We start from the raw sequence: 23,430 nt of genomic DNA, 5'->3' as shown, positions 1-23,430 counted from the left end.
CTTACAGTAGGAGCCATCCGAATTGGGGAGGCCGACTGGGAGACATGAATGTAGCTGATGTAACCGTCACGCTCCCTACATGGGTGAATAGCGAACTAATACCTAGTATGTGTTGGGCAGCCTTTGTCATTTGAGGAGGTTCAATATGTATGTGTGCCGTGCGGGATTAGCCGAGCGGTCTAGCCGCTGCAGTCATGAACTGTGCGGCTGGTCCCGGCGGAGGTTCGAGTCCTCCGTCTGGCATGGGTGTGTGGGATTGTCCATAGGATAATTTAGGTTAAGTAATGTGTAAGCTTAGGGACTGATGACCTTAGCAGTTAAGTCCCATAAGATTTCACACATATGAATATGTATGTGTGTTTGCACTGGACAGTAATTCCCTCCCGTGTAGACTGACTAGTTGACTGCTTCTGCACATTTCCCATCTTTATTTGGTTGGAAGAACATCGGTTGTCATGTGTGTTGTGTGCATGTAGATGGTAAAGGACAGGCGGAAGAGACGTTTGGTGGTTTGCTAGACATGAGAAACACATTAGTTGACTTTGTAAACTAGAAGGATGATTTAGAATCTGTTATATCATTGATATCGGTATTCGTTAAAAAAAATACGAGTGGAACTATTAGTTTCTTCGGTTTTTGAGTTTTCATGTAAAGATCTTCACAGACAAGATTAGTTTCTAGTTACTCAGTGGTTTGCAGAAAGTTCCACTTCGTGGCATCTCGCTAAAGTTTCAGGTTTCTAAAAATATAATTTCCTCTCTCTATATTCGGAATTATAACGTGCGGTAGCATGCTGTTATGTGCTTGATATCGAGAACTATTGCATAAATGGTATGAAATTCTGGCAAACCATGGGAGAATACATATATTCTTGAAATCCCAGAGCCTGGAGATGGCTGTAGAAGGCATGGCAGCAAGCAAGTAAGTAGGTCGTGGCCAGAAATAGTAATGCCTTTGGGCCGAGGGGAGCTAGCACAGCCTTTGTATACGAGATCGGAGGGTGACAGTGGTCTCCGGAGCGCGCTCTGATCGCGGGTTAGGGCAGCGTGTATCGTGGGCATTTAACTCGTGACCGCCACGGTGGATGACCGACTGATCTCGTGACGCTAGTGTGTGCTTCGAGAAGAGAGGGAAATGACAAAAAATGGTTCAAATGGCTCTAAGCACTGTGGGACTTAACATCGGAGGTCATCAGTACCCTAGACTTAGAACTACTTAAAGCAAACTAACCTAAGGACATCACACACATTCATGCCCGGGGCTGGATTCGAACCTGCGACGGTAGCAGCAGCGCGGTTCCGAACTGAAGCGACTAGAACCGCTCGACCACAGCGACCGGCAGGAAAAAGACATCCCTGACTCCAGCATAAAATATAAACTAAACCCACTCACCGTTTCAAAAAAGTGATAAACACCACTGCAGCTGCAGGACTCAGAATTTTTTCTCTCTCTCTAGCAGTGCCTTCAAACAAGCAGTTAAGACTCGAAAAATGGTGAGCGTTTTGTTTAAAATTATAGCGATATTTATTTGACTTCCAAATATCGTCGTTTTGGCGTGTAGAATCACATATTGCAGCATTTTTGGTTTCGGGATTTATTTCCCACAAAAGTGTGTGAAGTGTTTCAGGGACCGTTTCACAAATGTGGCGCCATCTTTTAAGAGTCAGTGTTCGAGTGTATCGATGTACATCGCAAAACGGAAGCTGACTACAGTGTAGCGATCTTTTTTAAAGTGTATTTAGAGACATATTCAGTTGTATTTAGTACCTTCTGAAGCAGCCTATGCTCAAAGACAAGGGTATTTCCCACAAAAGTGCGCGAAGTGTCTCAAGGACAAAACGAGTAATTACATCGAAAATTGTTTAAGTATTCTTGCATCATTTTCAAAGCTCTCTCACTCACTTTGTACAGTGTTATATTTAGTTCCTCTGACATCTTCAATCTATGTATGTGACAATATTCCGCACATTGCTTACACACCAGATGTAATAACTCCCGAAGCAGTTCGTGGTCAAAGACAAAGGGTATCCGTGCGCCAGGGATGGGAAGGAGGACGGCTGCGGATATTTCCAACGTGACACGAAGCACGTGACGCCCCCTGTGGCTACCGCGTCACGGTGCTGTGAGCCTGGCATGTGACTTTTCTTCCAACAGATGCGGAGACTTTGGGATGAACGTCTTTCCTCTTGGACTTTGGGACACAGTCGCATCACTCGCAGAGTTGCGACGTGTAACTTAGTCGCACCTTGCTGCATCTTCATAATTTGATGAAGCGTATTAGTCTTCACCAAATGTCATTGCTTTCCAAACATCGTGCAGGTGGCTATGGACACAGTACTCAGCTGCATGATTAGACTTTTTACACACGTTAAATTCCTCCTCCAGCACAGAAATCTCATTCATTGAACTCATAGTACACACAATAAAAAATTACGTCCGTCCTCCCAGTCCAGCAGCTAGACACAGACTGAGCGAATTTCCCGCCATTTCCCCCCCCCCCCCCCTGACCGCCATCTCGGATTATGTCAAGGGAGGATAGGGGAGGAGGGCCAACAGCGCCCTATGGTAGTCAGTTGGACTTCGGACCTCAAGGTGAACGCACTGGATGGAGCTATTGTCTATGTCAACTCAAACTGTTTAAATTAACAATGCATAGAAAATGAAGAGTTATGTCTATCCTATGCGGCAGCCCAGCACAGACTGAGTCCTTTTCCCATCAATTTCCTGGTGGGAGGGGAGAGGATGGGGAGGGGGAGATGGAGCTGTAGTTCGTTATTCCTTCCAAAATTTTAACTTCACACCATAAGGTCACTGCAATGTTGTCACATCTTTGGCTGCAGCTTGGATACGCCATCTTGAATAAATCTGGCAACAATGCAGAGGGAGGCCATGCCTGCTTTATCCCACTACTATCATGCATGCAGGTCCACCACATGGATGCCGTACTTTAATTAAATGGTGCAACATCCTTTATAATCATTTTGGATGTGGACCACGTCATGATTCCATAAAACTATCAATATATCGGTTACATTTGCAGCGAGACACAGTGATTGAGGCTGTGTGCACTATCAAGCAAAACGTTGGCAGTTTTACGGGGTCGTGAGGTGGTTCTACATCCAAAAGAACTATATTGAAATGTGTTCCTATTCTGAAAATCTGTGCTCTTATGTTGTAGTATCCTGTCTCCAGCACTAAGTTTAGCTTCACGTTCTGTTTATCAAATAAAGTTGTGCCATCAATTTTGTGTATTGCATGTCCAGTCGCAAGCCGAACACATCAAATGACGCTCTGAACCTAGGCCAACTGCTTCCCACAATTAGGCACATCACTGAGCTAGAACAGTGGCGTCAGTTTAAAGAGCCCAAGGCCATACCATACTGCAAGAGGGATCCAACGTCCAGTGATTTGGGCCATGTGCAAATATCTCCAGGGAAGGCCATTCACAGTTGTTACAGACCATCATTCACTTTGTTGGTTGACAGGTCTTAAGGATCCAACAGGACGACTTGCCAGGTGCCCACTACGTCTTCAAGAGTTTGACACAAAAGTGGAGAAAACACCGAGATGCCGACCGTCTCTCAAGAAACCCTGTGCAAGACCATCAAGACTTTGATGAAGATAGTGACTGTCTCGCTGCACTTCAGGATCTCTCTACTGAGCAGAAGAAGGACGCCAAGATATCACAAATTATGCTAGTCTTAAATCGGTCAGAGGATGTGGAAGGACAATTTTAGATAGTTAATGGATTACTTTTCAAGAAAAACTTTGATCCTTTGTGATTCCTAAACATACGCGCTTAGATGTTCTACAGAAATTCCATGACACACCTGAGGCCAGACATTTAGGATTTATTTAGACATACGATAGAATCCGCAAGAGTTTTTTCTGGTCAGGTTTATTTAGGAGTGTCCTTCACTATGTGTCGCACTGTTAAGAGTGCCAGTGGAGAAAGGCAGTTCTTCAGTAATCACCGGGCTGACTCATACCAATTCCAGCAGCCGAAACGCCTTTCCAGCGTGTTGGGATTGACCTCCTCGGAGGATTTAAAAAAATGGCTCTGAGCAGTATGGGACTTAACTTCTGAGGTCATCAGTCCCCTAGAACTTAGAACTACTTAAACCTAACGTACCTAAGGACATCACACACATCCATGCCCGAGGCAGGATTCGAGCCTGCGACCGTAGCGGTCGCGCGGTTCCAGACAGTAGTGCCTAGAACCGCTCGGCCACCCTAGCCGGCTCGGACGATTTCCAACGTCTGCTAGTGGCAATAGATGGATTATTGTTTGCACTGATTATCTGACACGCTATGCTATTAAAAAGCCGTGAAAACAGCTGAAGCATTCGAGGTTGCCAAATTCATCGTAGGAGACACTGTATTAAAACACGGTGCCTCAAGGTCGTCAATTACGGATCGAGGGAAAGTTTTTCAATCGAATCTTGTGACAGAGATAAACCGTCGGTGCAACATTACTCATCAAATGACGACTGCCTACCATCCACAAACTAACGGGCTTACTGAAGGCCTTAATAAGACCTCGGCCGACAATGTTGTTCGTCAATGTTGAGCAGAGTAACTGGGATGATGTGCTACCTTTCGTGACGTTTGCCTACAACACTGCCAAACAAGACACCACAGGATTTACGCCATTTTCCCTGGTGCATGGTCGTGAGACGACGACGACGATGGACACTGTGTTTCCGTTACATGCTTTTGACGTGGGCGACGACTACATCGGCCAGGTGTTATCCAGAGCTGAGGAAGCTAGGCAGTTAGCTCGACTCCGCACGCTCAGGCTCAAGAAAACGATCGCCGAAAGTATTTCGCGAGGCATCGCCCTGTTGTCTACTAGCCTGGTGATCTCGTCTGGATCTTCACTCCTGTTCGAAAGGTTGGTGTCTCTGAGAAGCTCCTCAGGTGCTACTTTGGAACTTATAAGGTTGTAAGACAGTTGTCTGATGTTACTTATGAAGTTGAAGATTTCGACCCCGACACAAGACGACGAAAGATTAGATATACGATCCACGTCCTTTGAATGAAGCCCTATAAGGCTGCTGCAATCCAGGATAAATTCGAAGCTCCAGCGATATGCAACAAGAGGAAAGGTGACGAAGAACGTAGCAGCAAGGTAAGTTATAAGAGGATCACCGCCAGGGCGAACATCCGTCATCGGGAGTCGGAGTATGCAGGACGGATGACTCGTTTCCGGACTCGGATGACGTAACACCGAGAATGGAGGGAACAATGTCGCAGAAGAAATTGAGTAGCACAGTCGACGTAGTGTAGTGGTTATGATACTAAACTGTCGCATGGAGGGTTGTGAGTTCAAAAAAGAGTCCGCCTTTAGCCGCGGAGTAGCTCGAACTTGTTTGCGTCCCGGCTGCGAACGTTCGCGGAAGAAGCAGTGTTTACACCGTCATCACTCGCGTGTGTTACTGTTTGAATCGAACGCAATGGCACACAATTTACGAAAAACCACGATACAGTTCACGTTCTGTAACGAGTATGCAAGACCGATGGCTTTCGAAATCGAACGTTTCTTGAGGGACGAAGTGCATCTTAATTACACGGAGATTGTTGGAATTCATTTATCAATCGTGAGCAGCACTCTTTACGTAAAGATGATTGACGACGCAGCATTCGATAGGATCATTGAAGCTGCCAAACGAGAATTCCAGTTCCGACACTCCGATGGTCATATTGGCGAAGTTTTAGTCGCTCATTCGGGGCTGGGCGTGCGTACGATTCGAGTCTTCGAGCTGTCTTTCGAGGTACCCGAATCATTGATCACTGAATCATATGGCAGAGTTATTAGTCATACGGCCGAACGTTGGGCAAGTATTAGCACTTATCCAGTGCTCAATGGTGTCCGACAGGTGCGAATTGCCCTTACGAAACATGTGCCATCATACATAAACATCGGCGGCTGTAGAGCTATTGTCATCTATGATGGACAACCCCGGATATGCTCCGGGTGTGGAGGTGAAGGACATCTTCGATCTGCGTGTATGCAGAGGAGACTCGTGCAACTCCCCAGTGGAGACTTCCAGAATCGGACAGCACCAACGTAACTGCCGATGACTTACGTGACGGCGCTTCGCGGGGAGGTGACGCCGAGGTCGGAGCGCACTATCGAACCGATGCCGCAGTTGATTGAGGCGCCTTCGGACCCCACTGAAGAAGGAATGGCTCCGACCAACCTCCAATCTCAGACACTACAGGTGGTGCAAAAAGAGGATGACAGCATTACAATAGGCATGGAAGCTGAAGTGGAACGGCCCCAGGGCGTTGTGGCGGCGTCGAGAACGTAGGAGATGCAAGATTCGCCAACACCAGAGGCCGAGGTTAGGGCCCGCAAACAACGCTCGCCAAAGCGCTGCAAGAAGCGCCGACTAAACTCTGCGGAGACGCTCCCTTCTCTTCTCGGGGGCCCGGATGAGTCTAACACTATGGACCTGTCTGACTTGTAACCACAAGCTTCGGATGTCGCAGACCATATGAATTCGGACAGTGAAAAAATGTCATGTCGTTCAGACGACGCATCCGCTCAGGGGCCTGCTACCCCTTCTGCGGTGGAGTCTAAAGCTGGGAAAGAACAACAGATGTCACACATCAATGCCGCACAGGAAAATTTGGAGCACCCCAATAATATCAGCTGGTATGAGCAGGACGACTAAATCACAGATGCGGACCATTCTATTGGTGGGGACTTGCATCCGTCCGCATCTCAAGAAACCTAATGCCGCAGGGACACGTCCGTCGGGCGACCCTTTGCGGAAGTGCAAAGGGACAGTGAACCTTTGTCATTTTAACATCATGTGGAGATGACAGCTACTCGACCCCAGGCATACAGAATAGGGACAGTGAATGTAAATACCATTAGGTCTCCCGTGAAACAGCAGCTGCTTAGGGACATGATACACGCGTCGGATGTGGATATACTGATGGCGCAGGAAATTTACATTCCTGAGTTCCAGGAAGTACATGGATACATCTCCTACACCTCGCCGCACTCGAACAACGACAGTGGAATGGCGATATTGGTCCGGGACGGGATTCCGGTTCGCGACCTGGCTTATCTACCTTCGGCACGAGGACTGGCGATAACTGTTAATGGAATTCGCATTCTCAATGTTTACACCCCTTCCGGCACAGACAACAGACGGGCGCGTGCGAGATATTATTCGGAAGAGCTTGTGCCCTTATTTACCGGCAGATTCGATCATTTCATTATAGGTGGTGACTTCAATTGTGTTTTAGCCCAAAAAGACCAGATTCCACATTGCAATACCTGTCGTGAATTGGATGTGGTATGCCGGGATTTGGAGTTAAGCGACACCTGCGACATGATTCATTGGAACCATGAGGGATATACTTTTTTTACCAGTCACTCGGCGAGCAGACTCGATCGAATATATGTTTCGGTTGGCCTACAGGATCAGGTGGTCGACGCGGAACGATGGCCTGCGGCATTTACTGATCATATGGCTTACATTTGTACCATATTACTTCCTAGGCAAAGTGTGTGGAGCAGCCGCAGGACATGGGAGCTCAATTCGTCACTTTTGGCGGACCCCGAATGTCGTCGGAGAGTCGAGGAGGTATGGGCCACATGTCAACACCGTCTACCAACATATACCTCCGTGCTTCAATGGTGGCTTGAGTACTAAGCCGACAATAAGAAGAGCTCTAATACAGTATGGTCGGCATAAGACGAGATGGCAAAGAGACACTCCTGATTATTATTACACCATGCTTCGTGAGCTGTCCTTCCAGGTGCCGTCTGCAGAACATCATGTGGAAGTTCATCGTGTCAAGGCACAAATCCTATCGATCACGCGACGACGACTGGGTGGCATCCCAATACCGGAAAGATGTCACGACATCATCACTGGGGAACGTATCTAGATGCACCATGTGTCGCGGGAACATAAACGTTACCGCCGGGCATTGGTAACAGTGCTCCACGGTTTAGATGGCCGTCAACTGACAACACAACAGGACATTGCAAATGAATTTTTAAAGCATTTCCGCTACCTCTATGCCGGTACACCGACGGACCGTCGGGTGGGCGAAGAGATACTGCAACATCTGCGAACGACACTGACAGAGACGGATAAGGCAGCGCTTATGGAGCCACTCACAGAAGACGATATAAAGGTGGCACTCACAAAAGGAGCGGCCCATAAATCACCAGGGCCAGATGGGATTACGCTAGAGTTTTATCGAGAATTCGTGGACATGATGAGGACACAGTTGATGTCGATGTACAATGAGGCGATGCGTCCGGACATGCGCCTACCGTCGGATTTTGTAACGGGCTTTCTTCTTCCCATCCCGAAGATGGTGGAGAGTCGCAGTGTTAATCAATATCGGCCTCTCACTATGCTAAACACCGACTATAAAATCTTTGCACGACTACTAGCGTCTCGGCTCAAGCTGGCGATATCCAGGACAATATCCCCTAATCAGGCTTGCCTAGGGGTGCGAAGCAACATCTCCTCGGCGTTAAGTGAATACCGTGACGTTATCGCCCTTGCGGAAACGTGTAAAATGCGAGCAGCGATGATATCTGTGGACTTCAATCGTGCATTCGACAGGATAAACCATGACTTCTTGGCGTCAGTCATGAGCCGAATGGCGATTCCACCTGTTTTCATCTCCAACGTTATAAGGCTAATACGAGGAGCTACATCGAAGGTGATTGTAAACGGTCGGGTAGCGGGCTCGATTCCTATTAACAGCTCAGTCCAACAAGGGTGCCCACTCTCCATGATGCTGTTTGTGATAGCGCTTGAGCCGCTGACGTGTGTTATGAGGCGTTCACTTACTGGGATAGCGCTTAATGAGAACTCTTTCGTTTGTCGCGTGTATGCGGACGACCTTATCCTTCTTGTCAGATCAGGACGTGAAGTGCGTCAGGCTGTTGAACATCTAGACTCTTACGGGACGGCGGCAGGCAGTGTCGTTAACATGACGAAATCCAAAATTATGCACATTGGACGGGGCCTGGAAGACGTACCGGGACCGTTTCAGACGGTGGAATCGCTGAGATGTCTGAGGATCACATTTACCCGTTCACTACGGCGGTCAGCGGCGGCGAGTTCTCGGCGGCTTCTGCAGAATGTTCGTCTGACGATACGCAACAACTCACTGAGAGCCTTTGACATGATCCAACGTGTGGCATACACTAACGTTCACATAGCGTCACGACTGCCCCATTTAGCGCAGATCCTACCAATACCGAAGGGTATTGCAGACCGCCTCACGGCTGCCTTTGGTTACTACGTTAGTACTGGGATGTTATTTAAGATCAAATATGACACGTTAACGCTACAGTTCCAGAACGGTGGCCTCAACCTCACAAACGTGCGAAACAAAGCTCTGGCGCTTTACATGCAAGCGATGAAACGAAATTGGCAACAACGAAAGCATACCATAACGTCAGCTCTGATAGAAGTACTTGATCCGCCTTCGTACGAACCCCCTATTGCGGTGGGCAATATTTTGCCTTCTCTTGCACACATTGCCTCATTTCTTGTTGATTACAGTTATGTTCGTCTGAAAGTACCTTCGACGAGAATACCCACGACTCGGGAGATCTATAGGTGCTTGATGGACCACCATGGCCGCAACATAATGGAATTCAAGTACCCGTCGAGAACGTGGAACCACATTTGATGTGCAGTGCATACTCCATTACTGTCAACAGCAGCGAGATCGATGTGGTATATTCTTATAAACCGTAAACTTGTGACCAGGAGTCGATTACATACAATTCATATGGTCGATTCTCCTCTTTGCACAAACTGTGGACTGTTAGCAACGGAAGAACATGGTTTAGTGTGTGGCGCAGCGAGGGACGTCTGGATGCTGACGCGTCGAATACTGGCCTTCCTTCGGCGCACTAACTACACAGAAATCCTTCTTCTATCGGACAAGACCTTTTTCCCCAAACAAAAGACGTATGCGGTCAGTTGGATCGCTGGACTTGTGACGAAATATTTGTATTCGTACGATATTAAGTCCGTGATGGATTATTGGATGTATTTACAAGAACAACACGAGCTCATACGGAGTCATACGAAATACAGGACTTACTTTTCCAATTTTTTAGGAAGAGTTTTTCACAATCCGCCCGACAGCTGGGGTGTCCCAGAACTGAGAAGAGGCCGGCCGGTGTGGCCGTGCGGTTAAAGGCGCTTCAGTCTCGAACCGCGTGACCGCTACGGTCGCAGGTTCGAATCCTGCCTCGGGCATGGATGTGTGTGATGTCCTTAGGTTAGTTAGGTTTAAGTAGTTCTAAGTTCTAGGGGACTGATGACCACAGATGCTAAGTCCCATAGTGCTCAGAACCATTTTGAACCATTTGAACTGAGAAGACTCCTGCAGCAGAACGACTAGAGACAGTACTGCGCGGTTCAATTATATTGGCATATAGCACACTGAGAAGAAAACTGGCCCCTACCTGTTGGCGCCAGTTATGACTGGATTATGTTAACGTGAAAAGAAAAACAAAACACACACACACACACACACACACACACACACACAACGTTGGTAAACACCGAAACCGCCTCAGATAATGGTCCTTCGAATGGTCGACGCAGGAGAAATACATGCCGCCCACAATGGCAAAAATGGTCAAGGTTATATGACTTTCTGCCAGATTTATGATGGGACACCGCGTGCTGCAGGGATTGTGATGCAGATGATATCTTCATTTTCACTCCCGCCCGTGACTATGATTGTCATTTACTTTATTCATGTTACAAAAAAAAAATAAAATAAAAAAAAGAGGGCGGCCTTTACGTTGATTTTATGGTTTCCAAATGGTTTTTGCTGTCTCTCTACTTTTATTACCCCTAGGACAGCACAATTGTACGAATAAAGATTGTTTGTTTACCCTGCCTTCCTGTTAAAAAAAAGAAAAAACAAAAAAAAAGAAAAACAAAAAAGATGGATAGAGCGTTAAAAAAAAAAAAAAAACTCACCTGAGCTGTGAAATTTTAATTTCTATATTGGGTAAGTACATTCTAGAAGTATTCACAAATGGCAAGAATCATTGTACTGGACTGTTCTGTAGCTGTGTATATACCGTATGTGTTCTTGCCGGAGACAGTTCGCTCCACGCTCTTGTATGTGCAAGTGCTGAATAAACCTTCGTTAAGTGAAGTTAGTGTTCGTCATTCATCTAATTACACCTTCTCCTACGTGAAATTGTATAGGCTTTCTAAATTTATGGCAAAAATTGATTGAAATAGGAAAAATATTTGGCTCGGTGTATAGTAGACTCTACACTCTGGTAGCATGAAACGTAGTGCAAAGAAAGTTTAATATTGAAGAAAAATGTCTTCTTTCAGATGTTCAAATGTGTGCGAATTCCTAAGGGACCAAACTGCCGATGTCATCGGTCCCTAGACTTATACACTACTCGCACTACTTAAACTAACTTATGCGAAGAAGATCTCTCTCTCTCTCTCTCTCTCTCTCTCTCTCTCTCTCTCTCTCTCTCTCTCTCTCACACACACACACACACACACACACACACACACACACACACACACCCATGGCAGAGGGAGGACGTGAACCTCCGACGGGGGGAAGTCGCGCGAGCCTTGCCAAGGCGCCTCAGACCACGTGGCTACCCCGCGCGGCTTCAGACATGTAGTTTTTAGATTATCATAATATGAAGAATGAACTTCGTGTTTTCGTGTTTGCTAAAAGGCATTTTGGGAATTTAGAATGCAGTTTTTGGCTGTTTAGAATGAAATTAGCAAATCTGCAGTACACATTCTGGCAAAAATTAAAATTAATGTAACTGGATTAATATTAGGCTGAAACATACTAAGGTTAATGAAACTAGGCTTCCAAAGCTTTAGTTTAGTTTCCGTTACAGAGTAATAGATATTTTCAGGTTATTAAGTGCAAAGGATCTCGACTTTTAGAGATGGTTCCGCTTACTGTAGAAAACATGTGTTGGAGGTGGCCTGAAGATGGTTCGAACTGAGAATAGGCAGTACTAGTCGAAAAAGGATCAAGCTGCAGAGAAAACAGTTCATATCGAAGCAAATAAATAAGTCCGAAAGGAAAGAAAAAACAAGTAAAATTCACAGTTTCCTGGGTTACAATGACACAAAGTGTATATATATATATATAGTATATTGGGCCTAATCTCTCTGTTCAAAAACGTCCGAATCCTACTCATAGCGTGCAGACTAAACTGCTACGCATCGTATCACCTTGAAAGACGGATAGCCAAGCAAGATTCCCTTAGCCTATTTGGCTCTTACAGAGCTTAGCATCGATGGGAGAAAAGCAGCCTACCCGTTCTGCTGTTAACGTGCGGTAGCTTGTCTGCACGGCTAACTGGTAAGCGTGGGCAGGTTAAAAGCGGAATGTATACAGAGGGTGGTCCATTGATAGTGACCGAGCCAAATATTTCACGAAATAAGCATCAAACGAAAAAAACTACAAAGAACGAAACTTGTCTAGCTTGAAGGGGGAAACCAAATGGCGCTATGGTTGGCCCGCTAGATGGCGCTGCCATAGGTCAATCGGATGTCAACTGCGTTTTTTTTGAAACGGAAATCCCCATTTTTATTACATATTCGTGTAGTACGTAAAGAAATATGAATGTTTTAGTTGGACCACCTTTTTCGCTTTGTGATAGATGGCGCTGTAATAGTCACAAACGTATATTACATGGTATCACGTAAAATTCCGCCAGTGCGGACGGTATTTGCTTCGTGATACATTACCCGTGTTAAAATGGAACGTTTAACAATTGCGGAAAAGGTCGACATCGTGTAGATGTATGGCTATTGTGATCAAAATGCCCAACGGGCGTGTGCTATGTAAGGTGCTCGGTAACCTGGACGACATCATCCAAGTGTCCGGACCGTCCGCGGGATAGTTACGTTATTTAAGGAAACAGGAAGTGTTAGCCATACGTGAAACGTTAATCACGACCTGCAACAAATGATGGTGGCCAAGTAGGTGTTTTAGCTGCTGTCGCAGCTAATCCGCACATCAGTAGCAGACCAACTGCGCGAGAATCGGGAATCACAATACGTCGGTGTTGAGAACGCTACATCAACATCGATTGCACCCGTACCATATTTCTATGCACCAGGAATTGCATGGCGACGACTTTGAACGTCGTGTACAGTTCTGTCATTGGGCACAAGAGAAAGTACGGGACGATGACAGATTTTTTGCACGTGTTCTATTTAGCGACGAAGCGTCATTCACCAACAGCGGTGACGTAAACCGGCATAAAATGCACTATTGGGCAACGGAAAATGCACGATGGCTGTGACAAGTGGAACATCAGCGACCTTGGCGGGTTGATGTACGGTGTGGCATTATGGGAGGAAGGATAATTGGCTCCCATTTTAACGATGGCAATCTAAATGGTGCAATGTATGCTGATTTCCTACGTAATGGTCTAGCGACGTTACAACAAGATGTTTCACTGCATGACAGAATGGCGATGTACTTCCAACATGATGGATGTCCGGCACACAGCTCGCGTGCGGTTGAAGCGGTATTGAATAGTATATTTGATGACAGGTGGATTGGTCGTCGAAGCACTATACCATGGCCCGCACGTTCACCGATCTTACGTACCCAGATTTCTTTCTGTGGGGAGAGTTGAAGGATATTTGCTATCGTGATCCACCGACAACGCCTGAAAACATGCGTCAACGCATTGTCGATGCATGTGCGAACATTACCGAAGGCGAACTACTCGCTGTTGAGAGGAATGTCGTTAAACGTATTGCCAAATGCATTGAGGTTGACGGACATCATTTTGAGCTATTGTTTCATTAATGTGGTATTTACAGGTAATCACGCTGTAACAGCATGCGTTCTCAGAAATGATAAGTTCTCAAAGGTACATGTATCACATTGGAACAACCGAAATAAAATGTTCAAAAGTATCTACGTTCTGTATTTTAATTTAAAAAACCTACCTTTTACCAACTGTTCGTCTAAAATTGTGAGGCATACGTTTGTGACTATTAATAGTGGTCCAACTAAAACATTCATATTTCTTCACGTACTACACGAATATGTAAAAAATGGGGGTAACTATTTAAAAAAAACGCAGTTGATATCCGTTTGACCTATGGCAGCGCCATCTAGTGGGCCATCTGGTTTCCCTCTTCAAGCTAGGCAAGTTTCGTTCTTTGTAGTTTTTTCGTTTGAGACTTATTTCGTGAGATATTTGGACCGGTCACGATCATTGGACCACCCTGTATATAGGCTTTCTAAATTTATGGCAAACATTGATTGAAATAGGAAAAATATATGGCTCAGTGTATATTAGACTCTACATTCTGGTAGCATGCAACGTAATGCAAAGAAAGTTTAATATCGAAGAAAAGGTTCTTCTTTCAGACATGTTCAAAATGTTCATATGTGTGTGTATTCCTAAGAGACCAAACTGCTGATGTCATCGGTCCCTAGACTTACACACTACTTAAACTAATTTACGTTAAGAACAACACACACACACATACACACACACACACATATGCCCGAGGGAGGCCTCGAACCTCCGACGGGGGGAAGTCGCGCGAACCTAGGCAAGGCGCCGAAGACCACGCGGCAACCCCGCGCGGCTTCAGACGTGTGCTTTTTAGACTAACATAATATGAAGAATGAACTTCGTGTTTGCTAAAAGGTATTTTGGGAATTTAGAATGCAGTTTTTGGCCATTTAAAATGAAATCAGCAAATCTGGAATACACATTCTGGCAAAAGTATTACTGGATTCATATTTGGCTGAAACATACTAAGGTTAATGAAACTAGGCTTCCAAAGCTTTAGTTTAGTTGGCGCTACAGCGTAATAGATATCTTCAGGTTATTAAGTGCAAAGGACCTCGACTTTTACAGGTGGTTCCGGCTACTGTAGAAAACACGTGTCAAAGGTGACCTGAAGATGTGTTCGAACTGAGAATAGGCAGTACTAGTCGAAAAAGGGTCAAGCTGCAGAGAAAACAGTTCGTATCGAAGCAAATAAATAAGTCCAAAATTCGCTGAAGAGGAAAGAAAGGACAAGTAAAATTCATAGTTTCCTGGGTTACAATGACACAAAATGAATTTATGTATTATATTGGGCCTAATCTATCGGTTCAAAAACGTCCGAATCCTACTCATAGCGTGCAGACTAAACTGCTAGCTACTGCAGCACCGTGAAAGACGGGTAGCCAAGCAAAATTCCCTTGGCCGGCCGTTGTGGCCGAGCTGTTCTAGGCGCTTCAGTTTGGAATCGCGCGAGAGCTACGATTGCAGGTTCGAATCCTGCATGGATGTGTGTGATGTCGTTAGGTTAGTTAGGTTTAAGTAGTTCTAAGGTCAAGGGGACTGATGACCTCAGTCCCATAGTGCTCAGAGCCATTTGAACCAAGATTCCCTTAGCCTGTTTGGATCTTACAGAGGTTAGCATCGATGGGAGAAAAGCAGCCTACCCGTTCTGCTGATGACGCGCGGTGGCTTGTCTGTTCGGCTAACAGGTAAGCGTGATCAGGTTACAAGCGGAATGTACATATCACTGGCGTGAGGCGCGTGGAGAGAACGCAGTGGCGTCGCCGCAAAGTGTGTGTCTGTCCAAGTGCAGAGCGCGGCGCGCTGCCGCCTTCTCACGTGCTCGCCGCTATAGCGCGGCTCCCCGCCTCTGCCGCCGCCCGCTACTTACTGGCCTGGCTCTTGTCTCCGGGGTCCGCGGCGGCAGGAGGCATCGCCAGCAGAAGCGCCACCGTCAAGGGCAGCAGCTGCGCCGCCGGGCTGCGCTTGACCGCGCGCGCACACCGCCGGTCCATTGCGCCGCACTAAAGCTCCAGCTAGCTTTACAGAGCCTTTTAACTGGACGCCGCCACGATAAGACTAAAGACATCCCCCCTCCTCCAGACGTTTTCATTCTTTCCTTTTCTCTCTTTCTCACACTGCAGGTAAGCTACCAGCGTTCCACCCGGGTTTATATCAAGACATTACTGTGTTCGCTCACAGCCACTCGCTGACGGTCTCTAATGGCGGTGACGTCGACGAGACATAACCGTAAATCTTCATTTTTACGAACACCGCTTCTCCTACAGTACTGGTAACTAGCTATGTTTGCAATACATAGAGAACACACCGACTTCATCGAAGTTGCAAATTCTCTCCTAATATACACTTCCGGCCAATGAAATTGCGAATTAAGAAAAAAATGGTTCAAATGGCTGTGAGCACTATGGGACTCAACTGCTGAGGTCATTAGTCCCCTAGAACTTAGATCTAGTTAAACCTAACTAACCTAAGGACATCACAAACATCCATGCCCAAGGCAGGATTCGAACCTGCGACCGTTGCGGTCTTGCGGTTCCAGACTGCAGCGCCTTTAACCGCACGGCCACTTCGGCCGGCGCAAATTAAGAAATTTTATTTGTTGGTTACGTATAAGTTACACACTGAAGTGCCAAAGAAACTGGTATAGACATACGTATTCAGGTACAGAGGTATGCAAACAGGCAGAAAACGGCGCTGCGGTCGGCAACACCCATACAAGGCAACAAGTGCCTGGCGCAGTTTTTAGATCGGTTACTGCTGCTGCAATGGTAGGTTATCAAGATTTATATGAATTTGAACGTGGTGATATAGTAGGCGCACGAGCGATGAGACACAGCATCTCCGAGGTAGCGATGAAGTGGCGATTTTTCCGGACAACCATTTCACGAGTGTACCGTGAATATGAGGAATCCGGTAAAACATCAAATCTCTGGCCGGAAAAAGATCCTGCAAGAACTGGACCAACGAAGACTGAAGAGAATCGTTCAACATGACGGAAATGCAATCCTTCCGCAGATTGCAGCAGATTTCAGTTCTGGGCCATCAGCAAGTGTCAGCGTGCGAATCATTTAACGAAACATCATCGATATAGGTTTTCGGAGTCGAAGGCTCATTCATATATCCTTGATGACTGCACGACAAAAAGCTTTACGCCTCACTTGCTCCCCTCCACACTGATATTGGACTGTTGATGACTGGAAACACGTTGCCTGGTCGTACGAGTGTCGTTTCAAATTGTATGGACCAGGTGGACGTGTACGGATATGGAGACAACCTCATGAATCCATGGACACTGTATGTCAGCAGAAGGCTTTTCAAGCCGGTGAAGGCCCTGTAATGGTGTAAGGCCTGTGAAGTTGGGGTGATATGGGACCCCTGATATGCCTAGATACGACGCTGACAGGTGGCACGTACGTAGGCATCTTGTCTGAACACCTGTTTCTGTTTATGTCCATTGTGAATTCCCACGGACTTGAGCAATTCCAGGAGGACAATGCGACATCCCACAGGTCAAGAATTGATACAAAGTGGCTCCAGGAACGCTCTTCTGTGTTTTAACACTTCCGCTGGTCACCAAACTTCCCAGACATGAACATTACTGGGCATATCTGGGATGCCTTGCAACGTGCTGTTCAGAAGAGATCTCCATCCTCTTGTACGGATTTACAGACAGCCCTGCAGGATTCATTGTGTCAGTTCCCTCCAGCACTACTTCAGACATTAGTCGAGTCCATGCCACTTCATGTTGCGGCACTTTTACGTGCTCGCGGGAGCTGTACACGATATTAGGGAGGTGTACTAGTTTCTTTAGCTCTTCATTGTAGGTGGAAAAATATATAATTACATTTGTAGATGATTTGGTGGGATACAGGTGTTCAGAAACAGCCTGAAAAGCTTGTAAGAGTATTGCAACGTAGGTTTTGCTGAGAAAATTTCGATACGTTGCGCCGTTTCTGAGTTAATTATCATTTGAAGTTAGCCAATCCGGCCATTGAATAAAATTAGTGTCAGTTGTTGTCATAGCTTAGTTAATAGCACATGAGACTGCTCAGCCTTTCACTCGAGATCGATCCTTACTACGGTCTCATGTGCAATTTTTGTATTCCTCTCCTGTGCGGATTTAGGAAACCAAACTAAGAACACGTTTAGCGACACCGTCTCTGACGGGCCGCTTAATATTGCGCAGGCAACGGCGTAATTGACTAATTCCAATGCTAATTATCTCGGAAGCGGCGCAATGTATCAATTTGTTTTCTTAAAAATTATTTCTCAGCACAAACTACCCCGCAACAGCTTCTCAAACTGTTTCTGACCAGCTTGTATAAACAGCGCACTATCTGATAAAAGGTATCCTGACATGCCTATCTAACGCGAAACACTAGGTGTCTTAAAAGATGGACCCATCACCATAAAATATGGTGGGGAGTATTCTGTTGTCAGTAGACAAGCTGTAACGCCAGAATGGATAAGAGAACTCAATGATTTCGAACGTGGTCTTGACGTTCGATGCTTCCTTAGTAACAAAATCATCAGGGGCGTTTCAATCCTCCAATAGCAGCCCAAATCGATCGTTGCTGATCTGATTGTAGACTCGAAAGGCATAGGAGCAACCGCAGCTGAACCAAGACCAGGCAGACCTCATGTAGCGACGAATAGAGACAGGTTTACCCTTACAAAAAAGGAGCAGCATTCATGTAATTTACATAATGCAACAAAGCACATCAGATTTCAAAGCAAGCGCTCCAATTGGTGCCATGCCTAGTACCTTTCTACCAGGGAAAATCATTAATCCTATCTACAGATGCTTCACAATATGGAGCTAATACAGCACCACGAACAAACCAATGAATCAGAAAATTCCACAGAATTCAGCTCAAAGAAATTAATTGTTGCTTAAACAGAAAACGAAGCGTTAGCCGTCATCTGTACAGTCCAGAAATTCCACACTTCACCGTGTGGTGTAAATTTCCAGCTAGTAACCGACTACAATTGCTTGCTACGTTAGCCTTGGGTAAGACACGACAACGGAAATATCGCAGGGATTGGCATTATTCTTTCGGAATGTGGACGTGACATAATTTACAAGCCAATAGGCCACCATACGAATGCTGACAATCTGTCATGACTCTCTGCAGGTGCAGACCCGGAATTTAACAAACAAGAAATCGTAATTTTCGGTAGTCCTACAACACCCCCAAAACTTTATAATGGATATTGAATAATAGCCCGGATAAAAATACAGGTGTGACATCTGTACTGGCCAGTTATTGACAGAGGTACTGAGCCCTTAGATGTCATGCATGGAGTGCTCTCAGCGACAGATCTCACTAAACAGGGTGTTCTCCACGTCACCATCATCAGGACCATGGGAAGGTATTCGCTTATATTATACAGAAACATCGGGGAATAAGACGTCACTGAGTAGCTGCTGCACATTCCAAGTCTTCGTACTTGAGACAATGTGTTCTCCAATTACGGTCGCACTGAGGGCTGCCACAACAGTTTTTGCTGCTACAAGCTATCCAAACGCAACTGTATCGAATAAGTGGTTTGTGATCATAGTAGAAACAACGACTCACAGAGCCATTCCGTTCACAATCCAATAGAGAAACGGAATGTAAGATGCGTACGTTTAAACAGAAAATAAGAGCTATCATCAAGACTGTCTCCAGAGATGGTATTCCTACAATCTACATTTAGATCATACTCCGCAAGCCAGCAAACGGTGGCGGTGGAACGTGCTTCTGGTACCACTAACTAATCCTCCATTCTCTGTTCCTCTGGCGAATGGTACGTGACAAGAATGGAAGCCCCTCTCTTAGCTCTAATTTCTCGAATTTTTCAGTCGTGGACATTTCGCGATATTTATGTGGGAAGAAGTAATATGTTGTAAGACTCTTCCCGGAAAATACTCTCTAGAAGACCTTTCCAAGATGCACAACGCCTCTCTTGTAAAGTATTCCACTGGAGTTTGTTGATCATCACTGTGACACTGTCGCGCCGACTAAACGAATCATGACGAAACGTGTCGCTCTTTGTGGGATCTCCTCTATCTCTTCTACCAGTCCGACCTGGTAAAAGTCCCAGACTGATGAACAATACTTAAGAATCGATCGAACACAAGCGTTTTAAGCCACATTTTTAGTGAATGAATTACATTTCCTTAAGATTCGCCGGCCGCGGTGGACGAGCGGTTCTAGGCGCTCCAGTCCGGAACCGCGTGACTGCTACGGTGGCAGGTTCGAATCCTGCCTCGGCCATGGATGTGTGTGATGTCCTTAGGTTAGTTAGGTTTGAGTAGTTCTGAGTTCTAGGGGACTGATGACCTCAGATGCTAAGTTCCTCAGAGCCATTTGAACCTTAAGATTCTTCCTATGGATCTGCGTCTGGCATCTGCCTTTCCTACCATTTCTTTTATGTGGTCTTTTCACTTAAGGTCACTCCGGATAGTTACTCCTAGATATTTTACGGTAGATGCTGTTTCCAGCAATTTATCAGTTGTACAATAGTGGATTTCTTTTCCTATATACGTGCAATATGTTACATTTACTTACGTTCAGGGTGGACTGCCAGAAAATTCACCAGTCGTCAATCCTCTGAAGGTCATTTTGCAAATCGGTACCGTCTTCAAGCGTTGCTGCTTTCTTAGACAACCGTGTCAAAAAAATGGTTCAAATGGCTCTGAGCGATGGGTTGAATTTTATCTGCAAGGAAGTCTTGAACCCAGTCGCAAATCTGGTCCGATACTCGGTAAGCTTGTATTTTTTCTACTAAATAACAGTGCTTTGCTGAAGCCAAGGAACACACCATCCACCTGAGCGCCGTTGCGTACAGCGGTATTGGTCTCATGGAGGAACAGGGTGAGCTGAGTTTCACAAGAGCTCTCTTTGCAGAAAACATGATGATTTTTATAGAGAAAATTTTCGTTCTCCAAAAACTACATTATTCTTGAACATAAAACATGTCCCACATTTCTACAACAGGTTGACGTCTACGATATAGCTCAATATTTATGTACATCTTTCACAGTACTGACAGGTCGACGCTCATAACAGAGGAAAGTCTGGCCATATTACTTCATAAGTGACAAGCTAGAGGTCTCTTAACGTTGCTATACCCAGAACTCCAGCATTGCTCCAAGCCTCCAGCGGGCATTCGATAACAGGCAGGTTTACTTATGTGGGCGCGATCCTATTGAAGACATACAACCTGGGAGCCAACAACTATACGCAGAGGCCAAGGTTTCCGCCTATATGTAATAAATTTTGAGGAGCAACATTCGAGGCAGCACCAAAATTGTCGACAGAGGTCACCTCCACCAGACCCCACCCTGCAATCCGGCATGCGACCACATCTGCGAAGGCTGCAGCACCACGCACCGTAGTGCAGGAGAACGGCGGACAGCTATGGAACATGGAGGGTCCACTGTTCTATCCTTTCCGTCTAATACAAAACTAACAGCACAATACCAGCCCACCAAGCAGGATCCTGCTGCATGCGCAACCACACCCTCCGAGGGGACTAAACACTACAACAAGAATTTCTTGAGATCGACATAGAAACCTGTATGAATTGTGACGATTCTGCCACTATGTGTAGAGTCAAGGAGGGTGACGCGGAGGGGAGGAGGAGGAGGGGGGGGGGGGGACACTGTAACCGTCTCATACCCCGACAGCAACGTGGAAGATAAGTTTGTACAGCTCACTCAGAACATCGATCACTTACACTTCTAGAATTGCAGTCTAGAACCATAACTGAAAATAAGGCCAACTTTCTGGTAAGAAAGGAAATTCGACTGATAGTCCAATCATAAAATACGATTGGCGCCTTGATCAACCAGTTATTGGCACGAGTAGCACCACAACAAAGCGACATACCCTCTTTTCAGACGTCGTATCATGTAACATAAATCAGACGGCATCGGCTGGTCTTGGAAGAAGCAGCCCAGTCCAACGATATTCAGTCTGCAACCTCTTCTATTACGTACTGTAAGTAGGCTGTTTATGTTTTCTTTATGTAAGTAGGCTGTTTAGGTTTTTTTATTGGTAACGCCACCTCTGTACGAAAATCACTGGCTGTGCTGTGTGCAGTCTGTGGCTGCTTTGCATTGTTGTAATACTCGCCATTGTAGTGTTAGGCAGCTGGATGTGAACAGCGCATAGCGTTGCGCAGTTGGAGGTGAACCGCCAGCAGTGGTGGATGTGGGGAGAGAGATGGCGGAGTTTTGAAATTTGTCATGAACTGCTATATTTATATATGATGATATCAAGGTAAATACATTGTTTGTTCTCTATTAATATCTTTCATTTGCTAACTATCCCTATCAGTAGTTAGTGCCTTCCATAGTTTGAATCTTTTATTTAGCTGGCAGTAGTGGCGCTCGCTGTATTGCAGTAGCTTGAGCAGCGAAGATTTTTGTGAGGTAAGTGATTTGTGAAAGGTATACACTCCTGGAAATGGAAAAAAGAACACATTGACACCGGTGTGTCAGACCCACCATACTTGCTCCGGACACTGCGAGAGGGCTGTACAAGCAATGATCACACGCACGGCACAGCGGACACACCAGGAACCGCGGTGTTGGCCGTCGAATGGCGCTAGCTGCGCAGCATTTGTGCACCGCCGCCGTCAGTGTCAGCCAGTTTGCCGTGGCATACGGAGCTCCATCGCAGTCTTTAACACTGGTAGCATGCCGCGACAGCGTGGACGTGAACCGTATGTGCAGTTGACGGACTTTGAGCGAGGGCATATAGTGGGCATGCGGGAGGCCGGGTGGACGTACCGCCGAATTGCTCAACACGTGGGGCGTGAGGTCTCCAAAGTACATCGATGTTGTCGCCAGTGGTCGGCGGAAGGTGCACGTGCCCGTCGACCTGGGACCCGACCGCAGCGACGCACGGATGCACGCCAAGACCGTAGGATCCTACGCAGTGCCGTAGGGGACCGCACCGCCACTTCCCAGCAAATTAGGGACACTGTTGCTCCTGGGGTATCGGCGAGGACCATTCGCAACCGTCTCCATGAAGCTGGGCTACGGTCCCGCACACCGTTAGGCCGTCTTCCGCTCACGCCCCAACATCGTGCAGCCCGCCTCCAGTGGTGTCGCGACAGGCGTGAATGGAGGGACGAATGGAGACGTGTCGTCTTCAGCGATGAGAGTCGCTTCTGCCTTGGTGCCAATGATGGTCGTATGCGTGTTTGGCGCCGTGCAGGTGAGCGCCACAATCAGGACTGCATACGACCGAGGCACACAGGGCCAACACCCGGCATCATGGTGTGGGGAGCGATCTCCTACACTGGCCGTACACCACTGGTGATCGTCGAGGGGACACTGAATAGTGCACGGTACATCCAAACCGTCATCGAACCCATCGTTCTACCATTCCTAGACCGGCACGGGAACTTGCTGTTCCAACAGGACAATGCACGTCCGCATGTATCCCGTGCCACCCAACGTGCTCTAGAAGGTGTAAGTCAACTACCCTAGCCAGCAAGATCTCCGGATCTGTCCCCCATTGAGCATGTTTGGGACTGGATGAAGCGTCGTCTCACGCGGTCTGCACATCCAGCACGAACGCTGGTCCAACTGA

The 23,430-nt window shown here is 46.5% G+C and overlaps 1 protein-coding gene across 1 annotated transcript in view; it reads right to left on the bottom strand.

Annotated features, from left to right (window-relative positions):
- The window catches only part of LOC124545816 (serine protease snake-like), a 224,964-nt gene extending 209,135 nt beyond the window's left edge, over window positions 1-15,829 (bottom strand). The window contains exon 1 of the mRNA XM_047124771.1: window positions 15,711-15,829. Within this exon, the coding sequence (XP_046980727.1) occupies window positions 15,711-15,753 (43 nt within the window). The 5' untranslated portion in view covers window positions 15,754-15,829. The remainder of the gene's footprint in view (window positions 1-15,710) is intronic.
- Window positions 15,830-23,430: the final 7,601 nt, after the last annotated feature.

This window comes from Schistocerca americana, chromosome 1 (assembly GCF_021461395.2).
Source record: "Schistocerca americana isolate TAMUIC-IGC-003095 chromosome 1, iqSchAmer2.1, whole genome shotgun sequence".
In the NCBI taxonomy this organism is placed as follows: Eukaryota; Metazoa; Arthropoda; class Insecta; order Orthoptera; family Acrididae; genus Schistocerca; species Schistocerca americana.
The sequence above is the reverse complement of the archived record's forward strand: the minus strand, read 5'-3'. Positions and strand labels throughout refer to the sequence as shown.